This window comes from Serinus canaria, chromosome 1A, assembly GCF_022539315.1.
Source record: "Serinus canaria isolate serCan28SL12 chromosome 1A, serCan2020, whole genome shotgun sequence".
Lineage (NCBI taxonomy): Eukaryota > Metazoa > Chordata > Aves > Passeriformes > Fringillidae > Serinus > Serinus canaria.
The window spans coordinates 39,374,069-39,395,772 of record NC_066314.1 but is presented as its reverse complement, the minus strand read 5'-3'; the positions used below and the strand labels follow the sequence as shown (position 1 = coordinate 39,395,772).

Sequence of the window (21,704 nt, the reverse complement as noted above, 5' to 3'; positions counted from 1 at the left end):
ACACCAGCTGTCGTGGTTTGAAAGGAAATGAAGTTTTTTGTGATGGTGTGGGCAATCCAATCAGTGTTCAGATTTAATATTGGCACCTGGTTTGTCCACTGAGGGCAGGATACGCCTCTGAGAACACAGGGGTTAAAAGCTGTGATCTCCCAGGGGAACTTCCTCTTGGAGTCCCGCTGGAGAGTGAGTAGACCCCCCTGCCCAGCTCCTTTGGCTGGGCAGGGGGGGAGGGGAGCCATGTGGCCAGAGAGAGAGGTAGGACAGGCCTGGGCCCAAGGGTGGAGGAGAACATTGCAAGGGCTTCGGGCAGCCGTCCTCCATTCCCCCACCCCCCCTGCGAGGGAGAGAGAGACAGAGCCGGTGCCTGTGGCGGCTGTGATAGTGGCCCGGCGTGAAGGAGAAGGGGGGGGTGCCCAGCAGGGCAGACAGGCGTGGGAGTTGACGAAGTAAACCGGCAGAGAGAGAGAGCTCGGGACTTTTAACCCCTTTGAGGAAGATGAGAACCTTGCAAAAGCTGAGTCCTCCTGAAGTTGATGAGATTGAGAAGATGTTGAGATTGAGAAGATGTTGAGGAAAATTCTAGGTGGGAGGAGATGATGAAGTGGCTTTGGGCTGGACTTTTCTTGTGTAGCCACAGCAGAACCACGGGTGTTTCTGTGCCACAGAGACTGCGTTCTAGGGGGAGGCGATGGCTCAGAGCCAAGAGAGTGCAGTGATGTGGAGGAGTGAACAGAGACGACGGGTGAGGAGGGTGTGGTGGTGCCCTCCACTTCGAAGAAGAGAAGAAGAAGAAGACGATCTCTGTTCAAGAGACCCCTCGGCCCCAGGGGGTGAAATTTGGGGGGGACAAGTGTCCCAGAAGGAGAAGGACTGTGCTCCCTTTGGAACTGGTCAAAGTATCCTTAAAATGAAAAACCCCAGAAGCAGCTCTGATCCATGTGCAGTGGTGAGAGCACTGGACATGGAAGGCGTGTGGCGCAAGAGGGACTTCTCTCTCCTCAAGAGACTGAGAATCGACTGTCTGAAGGGTGGCAATGAAATTGGAAATTTGGTGGGGGGAGGAGGAAGAATTTTGGAAGGTTTTCATCTTATGTTCTATTGTGTTTTGTGTGTCTTCCTTTGTAGTTGTAGGTTAATAAATGCTTTTTTTTTCCTTTTAACCTTAAGTTGGAGCCTGCTTTGCTCTGTCTCTGATCATATCTCACAGTAGGTGCCAGGGAAGTAGGTGTTCTCGTGGGGGCACTGGTATTGTGCCAGGCTTAAACCATGATATTTTTGGTTCCCTGACCGGGAAATCGATTTTTGGATGAGTGATAAGGTGAACTGTGAGATGTGATCAAGAAGAATAAGAGCAAAGCATGTAATGTATTAAGTTAAGATGATAGATTAATAGAGGTTTTATTGTTTAAGTAGAGTTTGTCTATTGTAATTTAGATGATAATTTTAGAAAATGTGTTCTCAGAGGCGAAGGGTGGAATGTCGTGGTTTGAAAGGAAATGAAGTTTTTGTGATGGTGTGGGCAATCCAATCAGTGTTCAGATTTAATATTGGCACCTGGTTTGTCCACTGAGGGCAGGATACGCCTCTGAGAACACAGGGGTTAAAAGCTGTGATCTCCCAGGGGAACTTCCTCTTGGAGTCCCGCTGGAGAGTGAGTAGACCCCCCTGCCCAGCTCCTTTGGCTGGGCAGGGGGGGAGGGGAGCCATGTGGCCAGAGAGAGAGGTAGGACAGGCCTGGGCCCAAGGGTGGAGGAGAACATTGCAAGGGCTTCGGGCAGCCGTCCTCCATTCCCCCACCCCCCCCTGCGAGGGAGAGAGAGACAGAGCCGGTGCCTGTGGCGGCTGTGATAGTGGCCCGGCGTGAAGGAGAAGGGGGGGGTGCCCAGCAGGGCAGACAGGCGTGGGAGTTGACGAAGTAAACCGGCAGAGAGAGAGAGCTCGGGACTTTTAACCCCTTTGAGGAAGATGAGAACCTTGCAAAAGCTGAGTCCTCCTGAAGTTGATGAGATTGAGAAGATGTTGAGATTGAGAAGATGTTGAGGAAAATTCTAGGTGGGAGGAGATGATGAAGTGGCTTTGGGCTGGACTTTTCTTGTGTAGCCACAGCAGAACCACGGGTGTTTCTGTGCCACAGAGACTGCGTTCTAGGGGGAGGCGATGGCTCAGAGCCAAGAGAGTGCAGTGATGTGGAGGAGTGAACAGAGACGACGGGTGAGGAGGGTGTGGTGGTGCCCTCCACTTCGAAGAAGAGAAGAAGAAGAAGACGATCTCTGTTCAAGAGACCCCTCGGCCCCAGGGGGTGAAATTTGGGGGGGACAAGTGTCCCAGAAGGAGAAGGACTGTGCTCCCTTTGGAACTGGTCAAAGTATCCTTAAAATGAAAAACCCCAGAAGCAGCTCTGATCCATGTGCAGTGGTGAGAGCACTGGACATGGAAGGCGTGTGGCGCAAGAGGGACTTCTCTCTCCTCAAGAGACTGAGAATCGATTGTCTGAAGGGTGGCAATGAAATTGGAAATTTGGTGGGGGGAGGAGGAAGAATTTTGGAAGGTTTTCATCTTATGTTCTATTGTGTTTTGTGTGTCTTCCTTTGTAGTTGTAGGTTAATAAATGCTTTTTTTTTCCTTTTAACCTTAAGTTGGAGCCTGCTTTGCTCTGTCTCTGATCATATCTCACAGTAGGTGCCAGGGAAGTAGGTGTTCTCGTGGGGGCACTGGTATTGTGCCAGGCTTAAACCATGACACCAGCTTTAACCATAAAATGTTAACAGTAAGTTACTTTTGCTAATGAAAGCCCTGGATTAGCAGAGTGAAACACTGGTAGGTGGATGTGCTACTGATACATACAGCCAGGGAGGAGAATGAAGGTCTAAGTAAAACTTTCAGTTTTTCAAAAAAGAAAGTTCTAGGACTGTACATTATCACACACAAGTCTCTGCCCTGTACTGGAGGTGGCAATAACTCCTGCTGAGTTGGTAAGTGGCAGATAATGCATATATGAAACTGACTGTAATATCCTCTATAGGCAAGCCCTTGCAGAACTCCAGTTTAGGGCACCTGTCTTCATAAATTACGCAGAGGCAGGTCTTAAAGGCGTACTAAGTAAGTTTGCCAATGATTCAAAACTCAGAGGAGCTGTCAACTCCTCTGAGAGCAAGTGCCAGATTCTTCACCTGGGATGGGGCAACCCTGGATGTACAAACAGACTGTGAAATGAGATGCTGGAAAACAGCAACGTGGAAAGAGACCTGGGGGTCCTGGCAGATGGCAAGTTAAACATGAGTTATGGTACCGTGGCACTGAGAGCCAGTTGAGGAAGGTGATTTTCCCACTCTGCTCTGCAGTGGTTTGATCTCACCTTGAATATTGTATGCAGTTTTGGGCACCATAAGTAGGTTATGAACCTATTAGAGAGCATCCAGAGGAGGGTTGCTGATCAAAGATTTCCTTAATTGCATGGGCTACAAATAAAAGATGCTGCAACTTTTTCAGTCTAGTGAAAAAGTCAATACCTGAGTGTACAGACGCATGGTGGGTTGCCCCCTGCCAGTACCCAAGCACTCACACAGGGTGAGGGGAGAAAACAGAAAAGCAAAACCAAGAAAATCTCTGCATCAAGATAAAGGCAGTTTAACACGGGGAAGGAAAAAAAAGCCCACACTAAAAGAGCAAGCAGCAAAATGAAGGACATTTCTCATTGCTTCTCACAGGAATAGTGATGCTCAGCCAGTTTCCAAACAAAGCCACCTCAGAAGCCAAAACCCTTCTTGTTTCTCTACCCAGGTTTTATTGCTGAATATGATGTTATATGGACTGTTATATCTTTCCCTTTGGCCAGCTCAGGTCAGCTGTCCAAGCTATGTTCCCTCCAAAGAGAGAAAGCCTTGACACCACTCAAACCCTATTCAGCAGCAGCCAAAACATTGTGTTATCAAGGCTCCCTTAGTCACAAGGCATCATCCAGGCTGCTATGAAGTCAACACTGTCACAGCCAGAACCAGTACAAGGGGGAAACTTTCAGCTGAAAATTGATTTGCCAAGTTGTCCTGAAAGGCAGACTAATTTTATTCACACATCTCAATTTAATTTAAAGCACCTAAATAAAAAAAATACTGTTTTGAAAACATTAGCTGCCATTCCTTTTAATCTTATATACCAAATTCATACAAGAATGAGCTGGATTGGCAGTTTACTGCTGTGCTTTTTTCATTGTAAGACACACTTCTGAACCTTTCCTGTCAAAGCCATAAAGAGGTTTTCCCAAGAGAAGAGCACTAGCAGGGTGTAATATTGGCAAGGTGTTGAAGGTGGATCAGAAGGTATGATCTGCAAGCCCCTGCATCCAGGAACCACTTGTGTGGGTCTAAATTTATATGGAGGATTTTTATCTCTGACAAGCAGCTGGCAAACCTCATGATTTATGAGATACTGCCCAACATCACATAGAGAGCTTACTTATTGCAGGTGTCACGATTCCTGCTCTTGCCAACAACATAAATTATGGAAGCCTGACTGTTTTTTGGAATCACAACAGCTTTTGCGAAAACAGCTCCAAATACCACACTTTCCTATCTAGAGGAAAGAATATTTTTCATTACTCTTCTTCTAAACTGGAAGTGGGAAATCCATAGTCCAGGAAAACATGTGACTTTCAGAAACATTGTTCTTTGCTTGGAATTCTACTTTTTAAAATAAATTTTTCCACATTTCTTGCTAGACAGCACAGGGGTGAGAGTACAGGTGTAGTCAAGAGTTGTTAAAGACCTTTGATAGCAGAGAAGTGATTCAATATTTCACAATCCTCTTAGTCATTTTTTCCTAAACTTTCTAAGACTCAGAAATAGCATTAAAGCTGCTGAAATCTGTACCTGCAGCCTTGTTTAAATTTACTTTTCATTGTGAACCATCAACAGTGGTTCTGAGTCTTTATTTGACCAAAAACCTTTGGGGCAATATATGCAATCTACTGAAAAGTGAGGTATAAGTAGGTATATAATTCAAACAAGAATAAAATATTTCCAGTTCCCAGCAATTGAAAAGAACAGTTATAAACAGTTATAATAACAGTTTTATCAATTTTTAAAAAGTATTTATCCACATAAATGAAAGCCTATAGCTCTCCATCCTGTATAACTGTCTCCCTAAAACAATCATGAACATTTGTAAAGATTTTAAGACATGCACCACCAACAATTTAAAAGCCACACATCTGAACTGGTAGTTCTGCTGCTTTATTGTGACAAGAAAGGTATTAATTGGTTGGGATATGTCTCTGTCGAAAAATCTTTTATGTTCAGAGCACAAAGGCATTAGTGTGTTCCTCTAGAATGGGCTCAACTATTCCTTGCAGGCACCGTGATCCTTGATTGTTCAAAATAAAAGTGCAATTTGCTTAATTTACTAGATAAAAGCGCATTTTGCACCAATCTTTTAGTTGAAATGTTTCCTCTATTACTCACTGACAAACATACAAAGGTACTCTGTCCCAGACAGAGTAAATTTCTGAAACAGCTCATCTTGCTGGTGTTGCTTTTAAAAGAAGTATCTTGAATGTTCTCAGAATGCTGCTGTTTCTGCATGTGCTCAGGTTGCCATGACAGATTTGTGGGATGATAGCCTCAGTAATCCAAGCAAAAATGAGTAAACTACCTTTTGAATAACGAAAAGACTTCCCATGCCATCCTAACTGGAATTTGCTTCTTTTAATATACATTTCTCAGCAAGTCTTCTGCTTCTTATCCTCTTCAAAAGAGTTTTTTACTTTTACAACATGAAAAGTGGCTCTATCAAGATTCAACTGTAAAATCTGTTTGTAATAAACTTCACTAGAAGCTCTTTCAGGACATTCAACATTGAGGATTGGAAGCTGAATATCTGCAGGTGCTTCCAAAGCGTTTCAAGTGAAATCAGAAGAGGGAGTGGATTCTGGCTGACTCAATGCACTGTATCTTGTCTGATGCAGATGATGTTCTGAGAGAGAATTATATTCTGGGTGGCAGAACCATCACTGAAGTTACTATCAACTTCAGCTCTGCTGCAGCAATGCAGAGGTAAAGAGCTGATGCAACCAGAGATTTCAAAATGGAAAAGTTAAATTGCATTCAATGGAAGAAATGAGGAGAGATCTTGTCTCCAAGTTGATTTCCAAAGTATTTCAGGTGACAAATCAATGTCTCAAGGTGCAAAGTTGTTGTTGTCATACTTTGCTACCTTCTTTGTGAATTCTCATGGGTAGCTCCTCATGGCCAGCTAACTTCTTCCTCTTTGCCACAGCACATCTGACTAACTCCAACTCTTTCTCTCAACTAGCTAGCCCACAAGTTTATAACACTCAACCTCACTGGATATACCTGTGGCCTATTAAGGGCAGGCCTGTCCCTAAGCTGCAACTCTTCAGAGGTGAGATTGCCTTTAGCACTATCTCTTACTCTTCTACAATCCACCCTCCCACACAAAGTCAACAGACATGACCTAATATATAACTGCTTCCTTTAGGAGTTCCAAAACAGATTCATTGGCTGTGATGGAGCAGCTCCCAAAGCAAGGGTATACTTGATTATATATCCTTCTTTTCCAGGCCTGTTTAGACAATTTCTTGCTGAATGTGGAAGATATGATAGGAGAAACAAAGGCAACTTACATCATAATCACCTAAATGGTAGCAGCATTCCAGTTTGTGCTGCTCCTTGTACCACATTCCATCTTAATCGAAAGGTGCACTCTTGATTTCTTGCTGAAGGACTTCTGGAGACTTTCTCCCTTTAATTAGTTCCCATAGAGAAAATTCATCCATGCAAATAAAATATAATGAAACACTAAGCAAGTCAGTGGGTGCTGCAATATCATTATATGCACTGGCTTGGAAAACACTTTTTTTTATTAGTCCTTTTCTTTCTCTGAAAAGCCTATCTGTTGCAATTGTGCTAAATATACCACGGCATTCAGAGCATGATCACAGACAAGACAGAAAAAATTAACTAGCAAACCTTTGGGACTTGATAACTAAACCTGTGACCACATCTGGATCACTGGAAGCTCTCACCAAACCAAAAGATTAATAATGAAAACATATGCTACAGAGGATCTCATAATTTACAAATACTGATCTTGAATTCTATATCATTTCCCAGACACCTGGTGATGTATAAGGTTTGAAAATGTAAAATTTGGCTGAAAAAGAACTATGCAGTTGCACTTTTGTAGCAGCTTCATACTATCTCTACAAAAATCCCCATGAGATAGTACTCATAGGTCAAAACATGACCATTAGCAAAGAAGATCCCAGCTTTGTTCATGCCATAAAACCTCCAGCACTGCTCATGTTCATTTTTCAGTCCCTACAGAAATGCTACATTTTGGCAATATGGAAGAAGCATACAGACACATTTCTAACCTTGTCTCTGATCTGCACTATCTATATCACATCTTTTGAGCAGTCCAGTATATTGTGCTGAGGAAGCAGAGTCAACCATGTATTAGAGATGTCAAAATGATTAGATTTAAGGCTAAACCCAAGGGAAGAGCCAGAAGCATGGAAATTCCACAGCATTTCAGGTCAGTGACCTAACTTGTTTGGAAACACTCCACTGCATTCCACTTGAGTGACTGGCTCTAAAGGGTATTTGGAAAAAATAGTTATTATAGTGGTCTGTAATAATCTTCTTTTAATGTTGTGTGATAACATCAGCCTAGAGTGACAAAAAGGACTTAAATTTGGTTGATTGTCCTGAACAGCTCAGTTTTTGTCCTCAGTTTGGAAGTAAGAAATACTGTTGGTTAGTAGCAGCTACAGATTTTCTTAAAATTTGTACAGAGAGTTCTGAGAGCAGAAAGGTCAGCAGGTTAATGAAGTCTTCTTGCAAGACAGGTATGTCTTCCTGTTTCAGGTGTAGGAATCCTGTCTTGTTGGAATTACGTTCACTGATATTGCAGGAGCAGGTATAAGCCATAGTCCAAAGTCAGGACCCTGATTTGATGGCACATGTATGTTAAAGACTGAGACACCCTTTCTCCAAAGAGCACATATGTTCTATGAACATGTATTATTTGAGCATCATAAACTATTTATAGTTTCCCTACAAAATCACTGTATACCAATGATGGGATTTCCCGAAGATTTAAAATGGCAAAGCCTCTGTCATCAGCAGAAAGGTTCATGAGTACACATTGGGAAGTGACTCAGTGATGGACATATTGTATCTGGTTCACTTTGACCCTACCTCATCAAGGCATTTAATTTCTCAATGCAAAATCACCATGCAGCATCTGGGGCTCCCAATGCAGCAGATCCATGCACTTTTATTTATCATTTGGTATATACTGGATTTAGCTAACCAGCCAGTCCGAAACAGGATAATCCATTCACCTGCATTTATGGCTTATGAAGTTTTATTCATTTCACTGACAAAACTGAACACTGACCTACCTGTGGACTAGTGTGACATCTCTACCACCCACATAAAACTCTGCTAAAGAAACTAGTAAGATTTCATGAGCAGGTCATGGTTTATGTTTCTCTTTCTTATAAATGCAACACTGATCCTCTATTTTTCATTAGTTCACTGCTTTCTTCATAGGAGATTTTCCTTAAATATGTGGGGAAAATACATAAATTTTTTCTAGGCTGTTCTTCACTCAATGAAGACAAAAAGCACAAAGCTCAAGCATTGAGAACAATGTGACAAGATGGAAATATTGTAAACACAGCACAAAGAATAATTTAGGTTGGAAAAGATCTTAATGATCATTGAGTCCAACCTTTAACTGACCACCACCATGCTCATTAAACACAGTACTAAGTGCCATGACCAGTCCTTTCTTGAACATCACCAGTGATGTTCCAATGCTTAACTACCCTTTTAGTGAAGAAATTCTTCCTGATGTCCAACCTGAATCTCCTCTGGCTCAGCTCAAAGCCTCTTCCTTTAATCCTGTCACTGGCTGCCTGGAGAAGAGACCAACCCCCACCTGGATACAGCCTCCATTGAGATAGGTGTAGAGCATGATAGGGGCTCTCCTGAGCCTCCTTTTCTCCAGGCTAAACAACCCCAGCTCTCTCAGCCACTCCTCACAGGACTTGTGCTCCAGACCCTTCCACAGCCTTGTTGCCCTTTTCTGGCCATTCTCCAGCACCTCAATGCCTTTCTTGCAGTGATGGGCTCAGAACCAGACACAGGACTCAAGGTGTGGCCTCACCAGTGCCAAGTACAGGGACACATTCCCTGCCCAGATCCTGCTGGCCGCACTGTTGCTGATCCAGGCCAGGATGCCATTGGCCTTCTCAGCCACCTGGGCACACACTGGCTCATGTTCAGCTGCTGACAACCACCACCCCCAGGTCCTTTTCCTCAGCCCAGCTTTCCAGCCACTCTGCCCTCAGCCTGCAGTGCTGCAAAGGGTCATGGTGACTGAAGTCCAGGACCCAGCACCTCACCTTATTGAACCTCAATCTAAGCAGAAACATCTAAAAAAAAAAATGAAGTCACACCTGTAATATATAAAAATTCTCACACTCACTAAATATCCATAAGCCTAAAACCTAAAGACTGAATAAAATGGCGCTTGAAAACTCACTGCTATCGTATTTCAATGAAATATACTTTGATCCTTAAACCATGGCAATTCCATCTCATTTTCAGGCTGTGACATAGGAGCGGTAAAGCAGCCATCTTTGGAAGTAACACAGATACAAAGTGCTCAGAAATTTAGGTGAAACTTTAGGCATCAAAAAGGGCTCAGAGCCCTTTGCAGAAACAGTGATTAGAAAGATGATGATGAAATTGAAAAAGAATAAAAAAGGCATTTAAAAAGTTAAACAGGCTTAAAAAAAACAGATAATGTAAGAAAAATCTATAAAAACTCCTAAATTATCACAAATTCAAAAGTGAAAGACAATGCAAAAACAAAAGTGTACTTGGGAATATGTTAATCTGTTCTTCATTCAATGAGGATATAGCTAATACACTTGAGTTTTATGTAATCTGAAAAGTCTCTTTTTGTTTTACATCTCTAACTGGGAATGCACTTGAAAGGCAGATGATCAATGTGAACTGCCAAATTAAGTGAATGCATAATTAATATAATGAGAATAATCCATTTTTATAATGAAAAAGGAATCTTTAAACAATTAAGCCTTATTAGAAACAATGTATTATTCAAAGGAAACTATTTTAAAAGGAGGTATCAACAGCTATTAATAAAACAGCGTTAATTTGAACATCCTGTTGGGTTCTAGACTTTTCTATTCCAACTAAGCCATTACAAATATAAGGGAGAAGGGACCTCTACAAACATTTATCTTGAAATCTTACTCTTTCTTTGTCTCTCTATTTTATTCCCCACACTGTTTTCATCATTTTGGAGAAAGGCCACTATATGCCAGTTAAGAGGCATAGTGGTAAAAGTTATTTTTAGCAGACAAGTAAAATGAACTCTGCTGGTTTTTGTGGTTTTTTTGTTTTTTTTTTTTGAGGGGGGGGGTTTGGTGGGGTTTTTTTGTTTGTTTTGTTGTTGTTGGCTTGGTGGGGTTTTTTATGATTATTGTTATTTTATTTTTGGTTTTAAATAGCAAAATATAAATAAGACTTCTGGAATTAAACTCTTTACGCAACAAATATCACTGTAGATTTATGGTGTTTTTCATTTAAGGAAAAGCTAGTATAGAAAGCTTCAACAATTTCAAACTTCTCAATTACACTGCATCCTACTTACTGAAGAATTTTTGTTGAGTTTTTTTTTTTTTTTAGAAAACATGAGCACATAAGTATGTCACTGTTTGCAAAGCACCTCATCTCTGAGATAGGCTCAGTGCAGACAGAAATAGAGACCTTTATCTCCTTTGTCATACATACAAATACTATATCCAAAACTACATAGTCTCTGAGCCTTAAGGGCACTTGTCTGACCTGACTGAACTATGCTGGGCACATCTGTTGACAAATTTGATGGACTGATTTTTTAGATGCAATTATGTTCTTAAAATATTCAGAAGACAGTTCCTTTTAACTTGTTTAGTTCATAGGTACCTCTTTGTGGTTTGTCAGCGAGACACTTAGATGCATCCCTTTCATTTCATCAAGGCAAGCAGTTCAGGAAGAATCAATAGTCCATGGAGACCACTTCAATTATGTCATAAATCTGTTGATGACTAACATTACCAAGATCTTGCAGGATCAAAATGGTCTATTTGAGTTAAATGTTCAAAGTAGAGTGGGATGCATGACTGCCAATATCTTGAGTAGATGTACATCAGTTTGAAGAAAACTTTCCCAGAGAAAAAAATGGAAATTCAAAAATAAATAAATGTGAAGTTCAATCTCTTTTAGTCAAAAGTGTTCATATTAGGGAGTCTTTAAAAATTTGTATTAAAAAAAAGTGTAAAAAAAAATCCAGTTAAAAGCTGTAAACCTTACAGAAGCATAAAAACTCGGCATCCAAAAAAATTCCTCCAGTTTTCCAGTTCAAAAACGTGTATATTGGGGGGGGAAGTATTGTTGCTTCTTCACTCTTTCCTCTCTCACTTTTTCTTCCTCCTGATTCATGAGAATTTTCTCTCTTCCATCTGTGAAGCGTGGCATATTGTGCACCTGAGCAGCTTGTAGCATATCACTCATCAAACCTCGTGTATTTGTAAGACAATGGTTTTGCACCAAGTTCAGATGTTCAGATTAACTGGCATATGAGAGGTAGAAAGGAGAGAAGGTCAAAAGAAAGGTGGTGAGGTGAGCAGCAGTCTGCATTTCCATCTGAGAGGGGAGTGCCATCCTCTCTGGTCACTAGAAAAAAGGCCGCTTCCCATTATGTCCAATGAAGTGGCATCATGTCAGCAGTCCACAGGGATTTATATATCTTCAGCTTTTCCACTATTTTTCCCCTTCAGACATCTTCAAGTATAGAGAGTCTGAGAAACACTGCTTAAAACTTAAATCCCCTTAACCCCTAAGTCAGCCAAGTATCTATAGAAAACTAATTATAATGCCAGCTTGAGCAGAGAAACATGCTGTGGTGGTATCTTTCAAGGATAAGCCATGAAACTGGTCCACTCCCTCCAAATTTTCATGTGATTAAATAAGCTGCTTCCTGCACCAAGTCATACCTAAAAATAGCTTTGGCTTACGGCTTGAATTAAAGCACATTATAATACAAAGGTAAGCCTCTTAAAAGATACAGCATATTGACAGTTTTTCTCATAGCCCAAGAAAAAGTCCAGAGGGTTAGAAGTCAAAAAGAACATCTGCACAACCTGGAAACACAAATTATAAGTGCATGCAACCCACGTGCACTTGGAAGAAAATCTTCAGTCCATTTATTCCTGCTACTCCATCAACACCCTGTCATGTCCCAGCTGACCATTCTTTTCATTTGGCTGCTTTGCGAGGTATGTGTTTTTTTTAGGACTGATGCCAACTACTTTATTCTCTCATCCAACATCTTCATGCTGAGGAAAAAAGTAATCTCTAAGATTTACATGCAAAATATGAATGTATTTCCCCAGGATGTAGAATGTACCTGTGACAAGGTGCTGGAACAAATTAATGAGATGGAGAGGTAAAGCTTGAAGTGCTCGCTAGAGATTCCAATAGATTATTTGGAATGCCCCTGGTAACACACAGTACATAGCCCTCATTATTCCAGAAATAGGTGGAAAAGAGAAGAGAAATAAAGCAAGGAGAAAAGAAAAAACAAGGATAATTTAGTTTACATTCTATAAAGTTCTGTGCCCAAAGGGATAAGGATTTGAGATCATCTGTACTACACAGACACAAGAGCCAAGCAGAAGTAGACCATATCTATCTCCCTCATAGCTACTTTTATATAAATGTAGAATAACATCACTGAATCAGTGAGGCAATCAGAAGTTATATTATGAAAAGATTCCACACGCATTCAGAAGAGCTCTCTGGGTATAATGCTCCAAGACCTAGTGACTGCTAAAGAGCACCTTCTTGTGTCTATTGCCCTTCAGCATCCATTTTACTATGCTGTTATTCCAAACACTGACTGAATTTCACCATTCTCTCCTCATCTGCTGAGTAGAACCTCGCTTGTGCTGATTATCACCTCCGCACAATGACAGAACCCACTTTTTGAACCTGGTACACAATAAAGGAAAAGTTTTCCAATGTTTTGAGGGAGTAATCTTAATTAGGAAATAATACACCACGTTCATATTGTAATCTGGTAATGAAGAAGCCAATGTATCAGACATGAATGCTGATTTGAATAACCGCGCTTTTACTTTATAGGATACTTGAAAATGGGACAGAGGGAATATTGCAGGAAAAGGACAAGCAAGTTGATGAGTAATGAGTGAAAAAGAAAAAAGTTCTAGACCTATAATAAAATACACTAAATCCTAACATCATTTGCTGAGATGGACTGTTGAGACCAACCACTGATTTTGTGTGCAAAGATTTCTTAATAATTGAGGACAGCTTTCTTAGTAACAAAGGCTGGAAAGAGGCTTGAGCAGGATTTCAAGAAACCATCAGCTGTAACTTTTACTCATTGTCTTGAGATATACATGATACTCACATCCAATTGAAATAATGGGGTTTACATGCACAAGTATCCCTTCCTTGTACAGGCATAAAGAGAAGACAAGGCTTTGAACTGCAATGTTTCATAATGCAAAATAATGCAGCACTGGGCTACATTTATTTAAATACAATGACATGTTCTAAGTCCAAAGGTTGATTCTAGGAATCTAACATACAGAATTTCATACTGCATAGGACCAAACAGATACAACATATGAGCAATTCAGACAAAGCTATCACGGAGTAAAAACATGGTTATTATGTGAGATTGATTTTCTCTCTTACCCACTCATTTTTATTTATTTTACCAGTAAGAACCAGAAGAGAAATTAATATACAAAGATATATATATAGTGTGCTTTGTAGTTCCTACCTTCTTCCTAAACTAAGACGAATTTTGCCGCTTTCTATGTTCCAATTGGCACAACATAGCTTGCATTTTGAAATTTATTCACTATCAGCTTTAAAATATATTGAGAATTAGTCCATAAAGATAAATAATTTTGGTTTCCTGAGACTGAACACATCTGGAAGTGGTTTTTTGCACATATAGTAAAAACAATCCAAAGTTACAAGGATACCTTCAAATTAACTGTGTGCTTTATGCAACGTGCATGGCTTAAAAGGAAAGATACAGCCAACTTGTCAAAACCTTTTGTAATACTTAGCCATTTCAAGCCAAGAAGGTGGTGGGAAGGAGGTAGATGTAAGGCCTGTAAGACACTGCAATATATGGAACTCACACACACTAAAGTGAAATTTCTGGTTGCCCACCCACCAACAATCAGTGAAATCAGGCCAAAACTGTTAACAATAATAGTCCAGGCCATGAAACTTTGACATATGGCAATAGTCACCTTTGTTCTTTCCCAGAGAGGGAGCAATAGAGAAATTCCTCTCATAGGAGGAAAGCTATGCAAAATATTAAAATCTTCACCTCTCCCTCTGCAATGATGGAAAAATGGTAATGAAGTAATATATGGTAGATTAGTTTCTTTCCTTTTAAAGAAGATATTTTGCCAGTAGAACTTCTCAAATCTTTAATCACTTGGAGAGATTAACAGCAAGCCTGGAATAAGTTTTGAAATCCTATCTATCTGAAACATACCATAATGCATGTAGCAGTTTCCTTTGGTAGGATCCAGCTGAATAGCCTTCATAAAGTACTTCTCTGCCTCACTCTTGCGTCCCTAAAAAAAAAAACAAAAAAGGGATGAAATTATTTTAACAGTGTGTCACCCTGGACAATCCTGTACAGTTAAAATTCCCAAATTCCAGGCACTGCAGAAAAAAAACCACTATTATCACTAGGCTTTAACCTAAATAAATACAAATGTTTAAGTGCTATACTAAGTTTTGTGGTCAGCCACTTTATAGTGCAGATCTCCAGACTAAGGAAGAAATGAATCCAACCTCATCAATGTCCAAGAAGTAAGGAAGTGGTAGAAACATATAGCAAAAAATATTGTAAAGGGCTTTGGGGTGAACATCAGCTCCTTACTACTTTTCTGGACAAGCATTACTCTTACCCAAGCTTAAATCGGAGAGAAACTAGGACAGAGCTTTAGTCACACTCTTAAAAAAAAAAAAAAAAAAAAAAAAAAAAAAAAAAAAAAAAAAAAAAAAAAAAAAAAAAGCAGTAGGGGGTGGGGGAGGGAAAGCATGTTATGGCCCATGAAGTCATAGAATCCTAGAAGTTCTCATGTTGGAAAGGACCCATAAATATCATTCACTCCCACTCCCTGCTCCTCACAGGACTACCTTAAACCATGTGACCAAGTGTTTTCCAGATAATTCTTGAGCTCTGACAGGCTGGGTGCTGTAACCACTTCCCAGTGACCTTTACATGGAAAAACCTTTGCCTAATATCCATTCTGAATGTCCCCTGCTGCAGCACCATTTCTTTTCCTTGTATCCTCAATAACACTACATACACAGCCAAAGGTAAAGTTACCACAAATGAAAGTACATAAATAGAAATTATTTTAGGGTGTAATTTGGAAAGTAATTTTATGAGATTTTAATGTGGTAAGTCAGATTTTACCAGAAATCAATTCTGAAAACCATAAAACAGCTGTAATAGAAAAAAAAATAATTTTTAAAGACAATGGTAAAATGTATGACAACTGGTTAGGGGAAAAAAAACCCAAAACCAACCAAACTAAGCCTAACAGAACTGATGGTAAAAAGAATAGACATTTTCTGAGACAGAGATTTCTTCATCACTGGAATCACCAAATCACTATAGTTCCATTATGGTATAGAAGGGCCAGAGCAGATCCATTATTGGTCATTATTCTTGAAAAAACAGTGATATTGGATTAGTCTAGTCTGGTACTCAAACACAAATCACTTTCACATATTCAGTAAGACACCTGTGACCTGTTTATCCCTATCCCCACGAAATCAGCTGCTGTGGTTTGAGCTATAAAATAGGCAGCCTGCAGAATAAAGAACAGTTAAGCTTAACCCCTGTGGAAGAAAGGCATTGTGGTCTGCACCTCTCAGGTTGCCTTGAGTGTAATTTCACAGATACAACCATATTGCTTTCTTAAGTTTTGTGGTCTGGAAACAGACATGGCACACATCCTGCACTATCCCACAAGTTAACATAGGAATAATAACGAGGTCTGTTCATGATTACAGCTGCTTTAGATTCTCAGTATTTCCCTCAGGGGTCTTAGAGACAATAAAATAGAGTGAAGGAAGTAGTACAGCACACCAAGAACCATATGAAGACCAGGTTCCACCAAAATCAACACAGAGGTCACATTTCAAGAAAACATCCTGGCAGAGATACGAGCAGGCTTACCATTTACAGGATTCTAGTTTCACAGAATGAATGTTCATTGGGGGTAACAATTCAGCCTTATTATTTAGTGAACTTTCTTTGGTAAACCCATATTCCTTAAAGCCAAATCCACATGGCACAAGGTTCCTATCAACCAAAGGGTGACATTACATGATAGAGTACATTATCTTATATGGCAGTGGCCCATCCTGCCAAAAAAAGCCAAACCACAAAAAACAAAAAAACAAACCCACAAACAAAAAGCCCAAAGCAAAAAAAAACATATGATATATAACCTAGACTGATTTTTCCTCTTTTACTTGTGCAGTAAATACATGTGTGTGTATATATATATATACACACATACACACATTTATATAAAAAACATTTTTTTAAAATAGCATGTAACTATAGTTAAGAACAAAAAATGATGAAAAAAATCATCAATTAAAGCAACTGGCAGGGTGAGGCGATAACCAAATGTTGTGGTGTGTGTTCAGTTCCCAATTGAGTTATCTCCCCTGTTTTGTATTGTTTTGTGATGCTTCCCCCAGTTACACCCCTATACCCAGTTCGATGGTTCAGTCCTGGTTCCCCCTTTCCCTCGAATGGTGTCCTCCCTGTCTGGGCTCGCTGCCAAGACCTTGTCTCCACCCCCGTTCCCCTGGCAACTGCCCCTTTTGTTACATTTTCCCCTCCTCCAGAGCCCCGTTCATCTCCTGAAACCCCCCCCATCCTTCCAGAAACTTCTCCCTTCCACAGGGGGTGATTGGGCAGGTGCCCCGAGCCCCTCCTTTGTTCGTGTATCACTTGTTGCCACCCCTGTCAGTCATGTTGAATTCCCCTCCTCAGTTTCCCCCGATTGGTTCTTGTACACCCCTTTATATACTGCTGCTCCCCTTTTGTCCTGGTCTTTTCCCGCCGGATTCCGTGGAGCAATGATACATTAAAACCACTGGGCTACACCTGGCGTGTTAAGACCCTCTTTTCTCTCCGGCTTCTCCGCTTTGCCTTGCCGCTCCTCTCGATACTGTTGCTGCTTCTGCCGAAGGCGCAGCCCGGACGTCCCTGACAGATCTGGGTAGTGCCCCCCTCCCCGCTGCTAGCTGCTACTGTGCTCTGAGCTAGCCCCGGCCGCCTTCCCCCCAGCTAGAGGGGAATGAAGTGCATTCGATGCAGCAGCGCGGCAATCAAACACTCAGTTTTGCCCATTTAAGTCTAAGGTTGGCAATTGTGGTCTGGCAAATGTTACAATGGCTTATCTAAGTCTAGCATTGAGGCTTCAAAGTGAGAGGCACTAAGCATACATATCATTAATACTGACAGAATGAACATCTACAGATTTTGCATAATTGCCTTTTTTAACAGACCAACATAATTAGTTTTAGCCGGCTGCACTCTGTCTATTTCTAGAACATCAAAGCACAGTTCATTGAATAGTCACAAAATTGTAGCTTCTACCTACAGAACTAGAAGGCCACAAACATTTGTCAAACATGATTAATTTTTATTTACTGGAATGACCAAAAATACATGACTGCTGTACTCTTTTTGGCACTTTCCAAATGGCATACTGCACTCAAGTTCAGGCTAGTCAGGAGACCTACAATACACAATCATGGCAGGTGCCAGCAAACATAACATCAAAAGAACTGTGCTATTTACAGGCTCAAATGGACATTTCACAGATAAAGGGGAGAAAAAGCTGTAATTATCTCAACCAAGACATAAAGTTATCTGATTAAAAACAATCAGCAAAAGCTCCATTTGTTCATGTTGGCCATCACTTTCATTTATCCACATTTGTCAAAAACTATTTAAAAAATGAATAAAAGTGTTTTCTTGCAGACTGGCATTGTGAGGAACCTTGCATCACACCAGTTAAAATGCCCTCTTTAATGCAGTCTACTGCTAAAATGTCAATACCTCAGCATAGATTTAATACACATTACTTTTTTGTGTCAAAATATGTAAAATACAACCACTTGACAGAATCAGGCTATTTCACAATTAAAACTTAGTATTTATTAATTTGTTTTCAATTATCCAATATACATCTTAACAACCCAACAGAATGCAGACACTGTGTAGCTTACTTGGCAGTTATCCTGTCATTGTCCCTTTCCCACTGTACGTTCTCAATGTTAAATAAAACAGATGGTGTAAGGGAATAAAAATATACTTTTTAAAGAAAATCCAAATAGTTGTTAAAACAGCTGAAAATACTGATTTGGGACAGGGAGGCATTTGGTGTGCATGCTCACTGTTACATGTTTTGACTCATGCAAAGGCAGGAACTGAGAGCCACTGGTAACCTCCCAGTTTCTAGCAGCAGGGTTTGCAGTCATATGTGCATAATTACATGCTCTGGCAATTTTACAAAGCAAAACCCTGTAAGTTTACAATGGCATGATAGCATACTTATTTGAAGGATAAAGAAGTTATTAATAAATTTTAATGGAAATACTTGACAGCTCTGAGGATTAATACTGGGTTACAAAACACCTTTCTCCTCTTGGTCACCAGTTTACATTCAGTCCAGGTCAGTAGCTCATGAATAGGTGCTCTATGACAGCTACTGGTCTGCTCTGGAGAAATGAGTGGGTGGTCCCAGCCCAAGCCCTAATGGAGATCCTCTGCACAGATGCACTGGCATATTTATGGCTCTGCAGAGACTAACAGTGCAGAGACTAACAAGACCGAATCATAAAACAATCAATGCCAATATCCTTGCTGACGAAAAGAACTTGAACATGATGAACTTGAACACTTTAATAATTGATTTGGAACACTGGCTGATATTTGCCTTACTGGATCTGGACCTAAAGCATATAATGAGAACAAGCTTCTTGGAGTTTTTCATTAATAAAGAAAACATCAGTCCCCCTCTCCCCTGTCTCATGCCCAAATATAGATGAATTGCCCCTGCTTACCATCTTCCAGCAACACCAACAAATTAAAAATGAAAAAAAAATTTAAAATTGCAGGTCAGTAATACAGGGCTCTTATAACCTACATAAATTGTCCTGGCTTTCAGAAATACCTGAGTCTCCACAAATCACACAGACTCTAAATCAGAATGGCTGGGTGCTTGCAGTTTTAGAAGACAAACTGTTAATTGTTTAAATTTGATTTAATTGTTTAAATATGAGGAACTTGATTTTTAAGACCAGTTCTTTGTAGTTGACTGCAAGAGGTTTTTTGTTTTGTTGGTTGCTTCTTCTCTAGAGACTAAAACAATATATTTCTTGCTAATATGGTCAGACATACAGCTTTCCTACAAATGAAATTTATATGCCTGTTGTGATCACCAGAACAACTGAAAGAAAGCCAGCTAAGGGCAGTTCATTCATTAGAAGACAGTATTTATAATTAAAATATTAAAAAGCTAAGTGTTGTCTTAGCTAGCATAGGTTCTATCATCAACATAGCACAAGGATTTCATATTATCAGAGCTTCCTACCTTCTTGATGTTCCTCACAGGCAGCTCCTCTACACACTGACTGTTCCAGGTCCCCACAGTAATCTGACTCCTCCCACTCCTCTTTCCTTGCTCTTATATAGCACTAGTTCTAATTGATTACAGGTGTAGCCTATTAAGATCAGGCCTGCCTCCAATCTTCAATGAGTTGCAGCTGGACCAGTCTTCAGCAACTGGTCCAGCTGCAACTCATTGATGGACAAGATCACCCTCTACAATCACCCTCTACAGCTAAGGACAAAACTAGCATTTCAATATCCACCCCAACTTTTTTCCCTCACTTTTCTTGTTAACTGTGCCAAATTCATGTTGAGGCAGCTGTTGTACTTTAGGCTGCTGGAGGCCCAGGGACCCTGCAATGGTAGTAAAACTGGGAAAGACTAATACAGCTGAGCAGCTCTGAATAACCCTCCTGTGGAAACTATGATGACACAGTGGCAACCAGTAAGGTGGTTCAACAAATTAGGTGGTCTCTGCAATTTGAACCAACTTCATATGACATAAATATTCATCATTCTTCAAAACTTAGGAGGGCTTCACCAGTAGGACACAGACTTCATTCTTCAATATAGTTTTACCAAGTTTAACTGGTAATAATGTAATTGCATAAGGAACCTAATTTATGCCACAAATGCAGTTGACTGTCACTCTCCACATCTGTTCGGGTTTTTCTGGGATTTTTTTTTTTTTTTTGGCAAGCATTCACATTTTTAATAAAACAGATTGAATTATGAAAAGATTTATTAATGGAAGTTTGATTAAAATGTGCACATTGAATAGAGAAAAACAAGTATTATGTTACATGTTTTTTTTCCTCTCTAGAACATTTTAAAGTCACAGACTATTCAGTGATAGTAAAAGCGTTTGAACTGAATTAGTGACTTCCTTTCCATGTTTCTTTAAGTTATTGCAGACCTGCATATCCTGTTTCATAACCAGTTCCGTTTTTGTTTTGCATCACAACTTTTGTGAGGCAAAACACAAATGGTGTGATTCTGAGTACATGAGTAATAAATTCTTCAAAAGTTTTTACTTAGCTGGACTAATGAAACAGGAACTATTGAGTTGCACCTTACAATGATGTCATTGACATAGCCAAACTCTCCACTCCGGGTCTAAATATTAGTAGTTCAAAAACAACTTTAATATTTAGCAATTAGTAGCTAAAGGGATTCTTCTTCTTTCCTTCATTTTGCTTTTATTTCTGCAACTTGTCCCTCTTCACTCTGAATTACAATACAAATATCTTGTACCACAATTTGTATGTGAAATGCTAGACCAACTGAAATATACAGGACTTGGATTATTAACATCAAAGGTCTAAAATTTATCTCAGTTTCTATACTTCCTGTGCATTAAGGAGACAAATCCTGCCTTTTCACCTTGTCTTTATTAAAATAAAATAATAACAACCAAGCATGGCAGAGAAGCCATCTCAGCATATGGGAGCATGAGCAGGACTACTCTGGAGGAAATTACACTATAAATCTTTATCTACCAATTCAAAGTAATTCACCATTTATTACATTTTGTAATAAATGTGGAGCAACTTTCTCATTGTTGTCCAGTGTGACACATCCACTTAACTTGGTCACTGAGGTCATGACTAACATTCTCCTTCCCGGTCATATCACTGGACCATGGCCCTCACATGCCCAATCCAGTACATTGCATACTACTTCCATAACCCAGTACATAACCTAGCTGCTTTTGGAAATAAGCCTTCGTAGAATCAACCTCTTTTAGTTTCATCTTCTATTTCCACCTTAAGTGGCTCACTTCCATCTTAATATATTAACATTAGCCCTCCTTCAAACACACACAGATTTTTGTTGAGTCAAAATCCATCTACCAGCTTCACTGAGATTCTTCTATGAGCCAAGGTTAATTGAGAGAA

General features: G+C 40.1%; 1 protein-coding gene and 1 long non-coding RNA gene across 2 annotated transcripts in view; one reads left to right on the top strand and one right to left on the bottom strand.

Moving 5' to 3' along the window:
- The window catches only part of TMTC2 (transmembrane O-mannosyltransferase targeting cadherins 2), a 242,120-nt gene that overhangs the window by 31,230 nt on the left and 189,186 nt on the right, over positions 1-21,704 (bottom strand). Inside the window, exon 9 of the mRNA XM_030238179.2 lies at positions 14,644-14,725. Within this exon, the coding sequence (XP_030094039.1) occupies positions 14,644-14,725 (82 nt within the window). The remainder of the gene's footprint in view (positions 1-14,643; positions 14,726-21,704) is intronic.
- Positions 11-2,635, top strand: LOC127059087 (uncharacterized). Its single transcript, XR_007776531.1, has 2 exons — positions 11-255; positions 1,722-2,635. It is a non-coding gene; the product is annotated as an uncharacterized LOC127059087 (long non-coding RNA).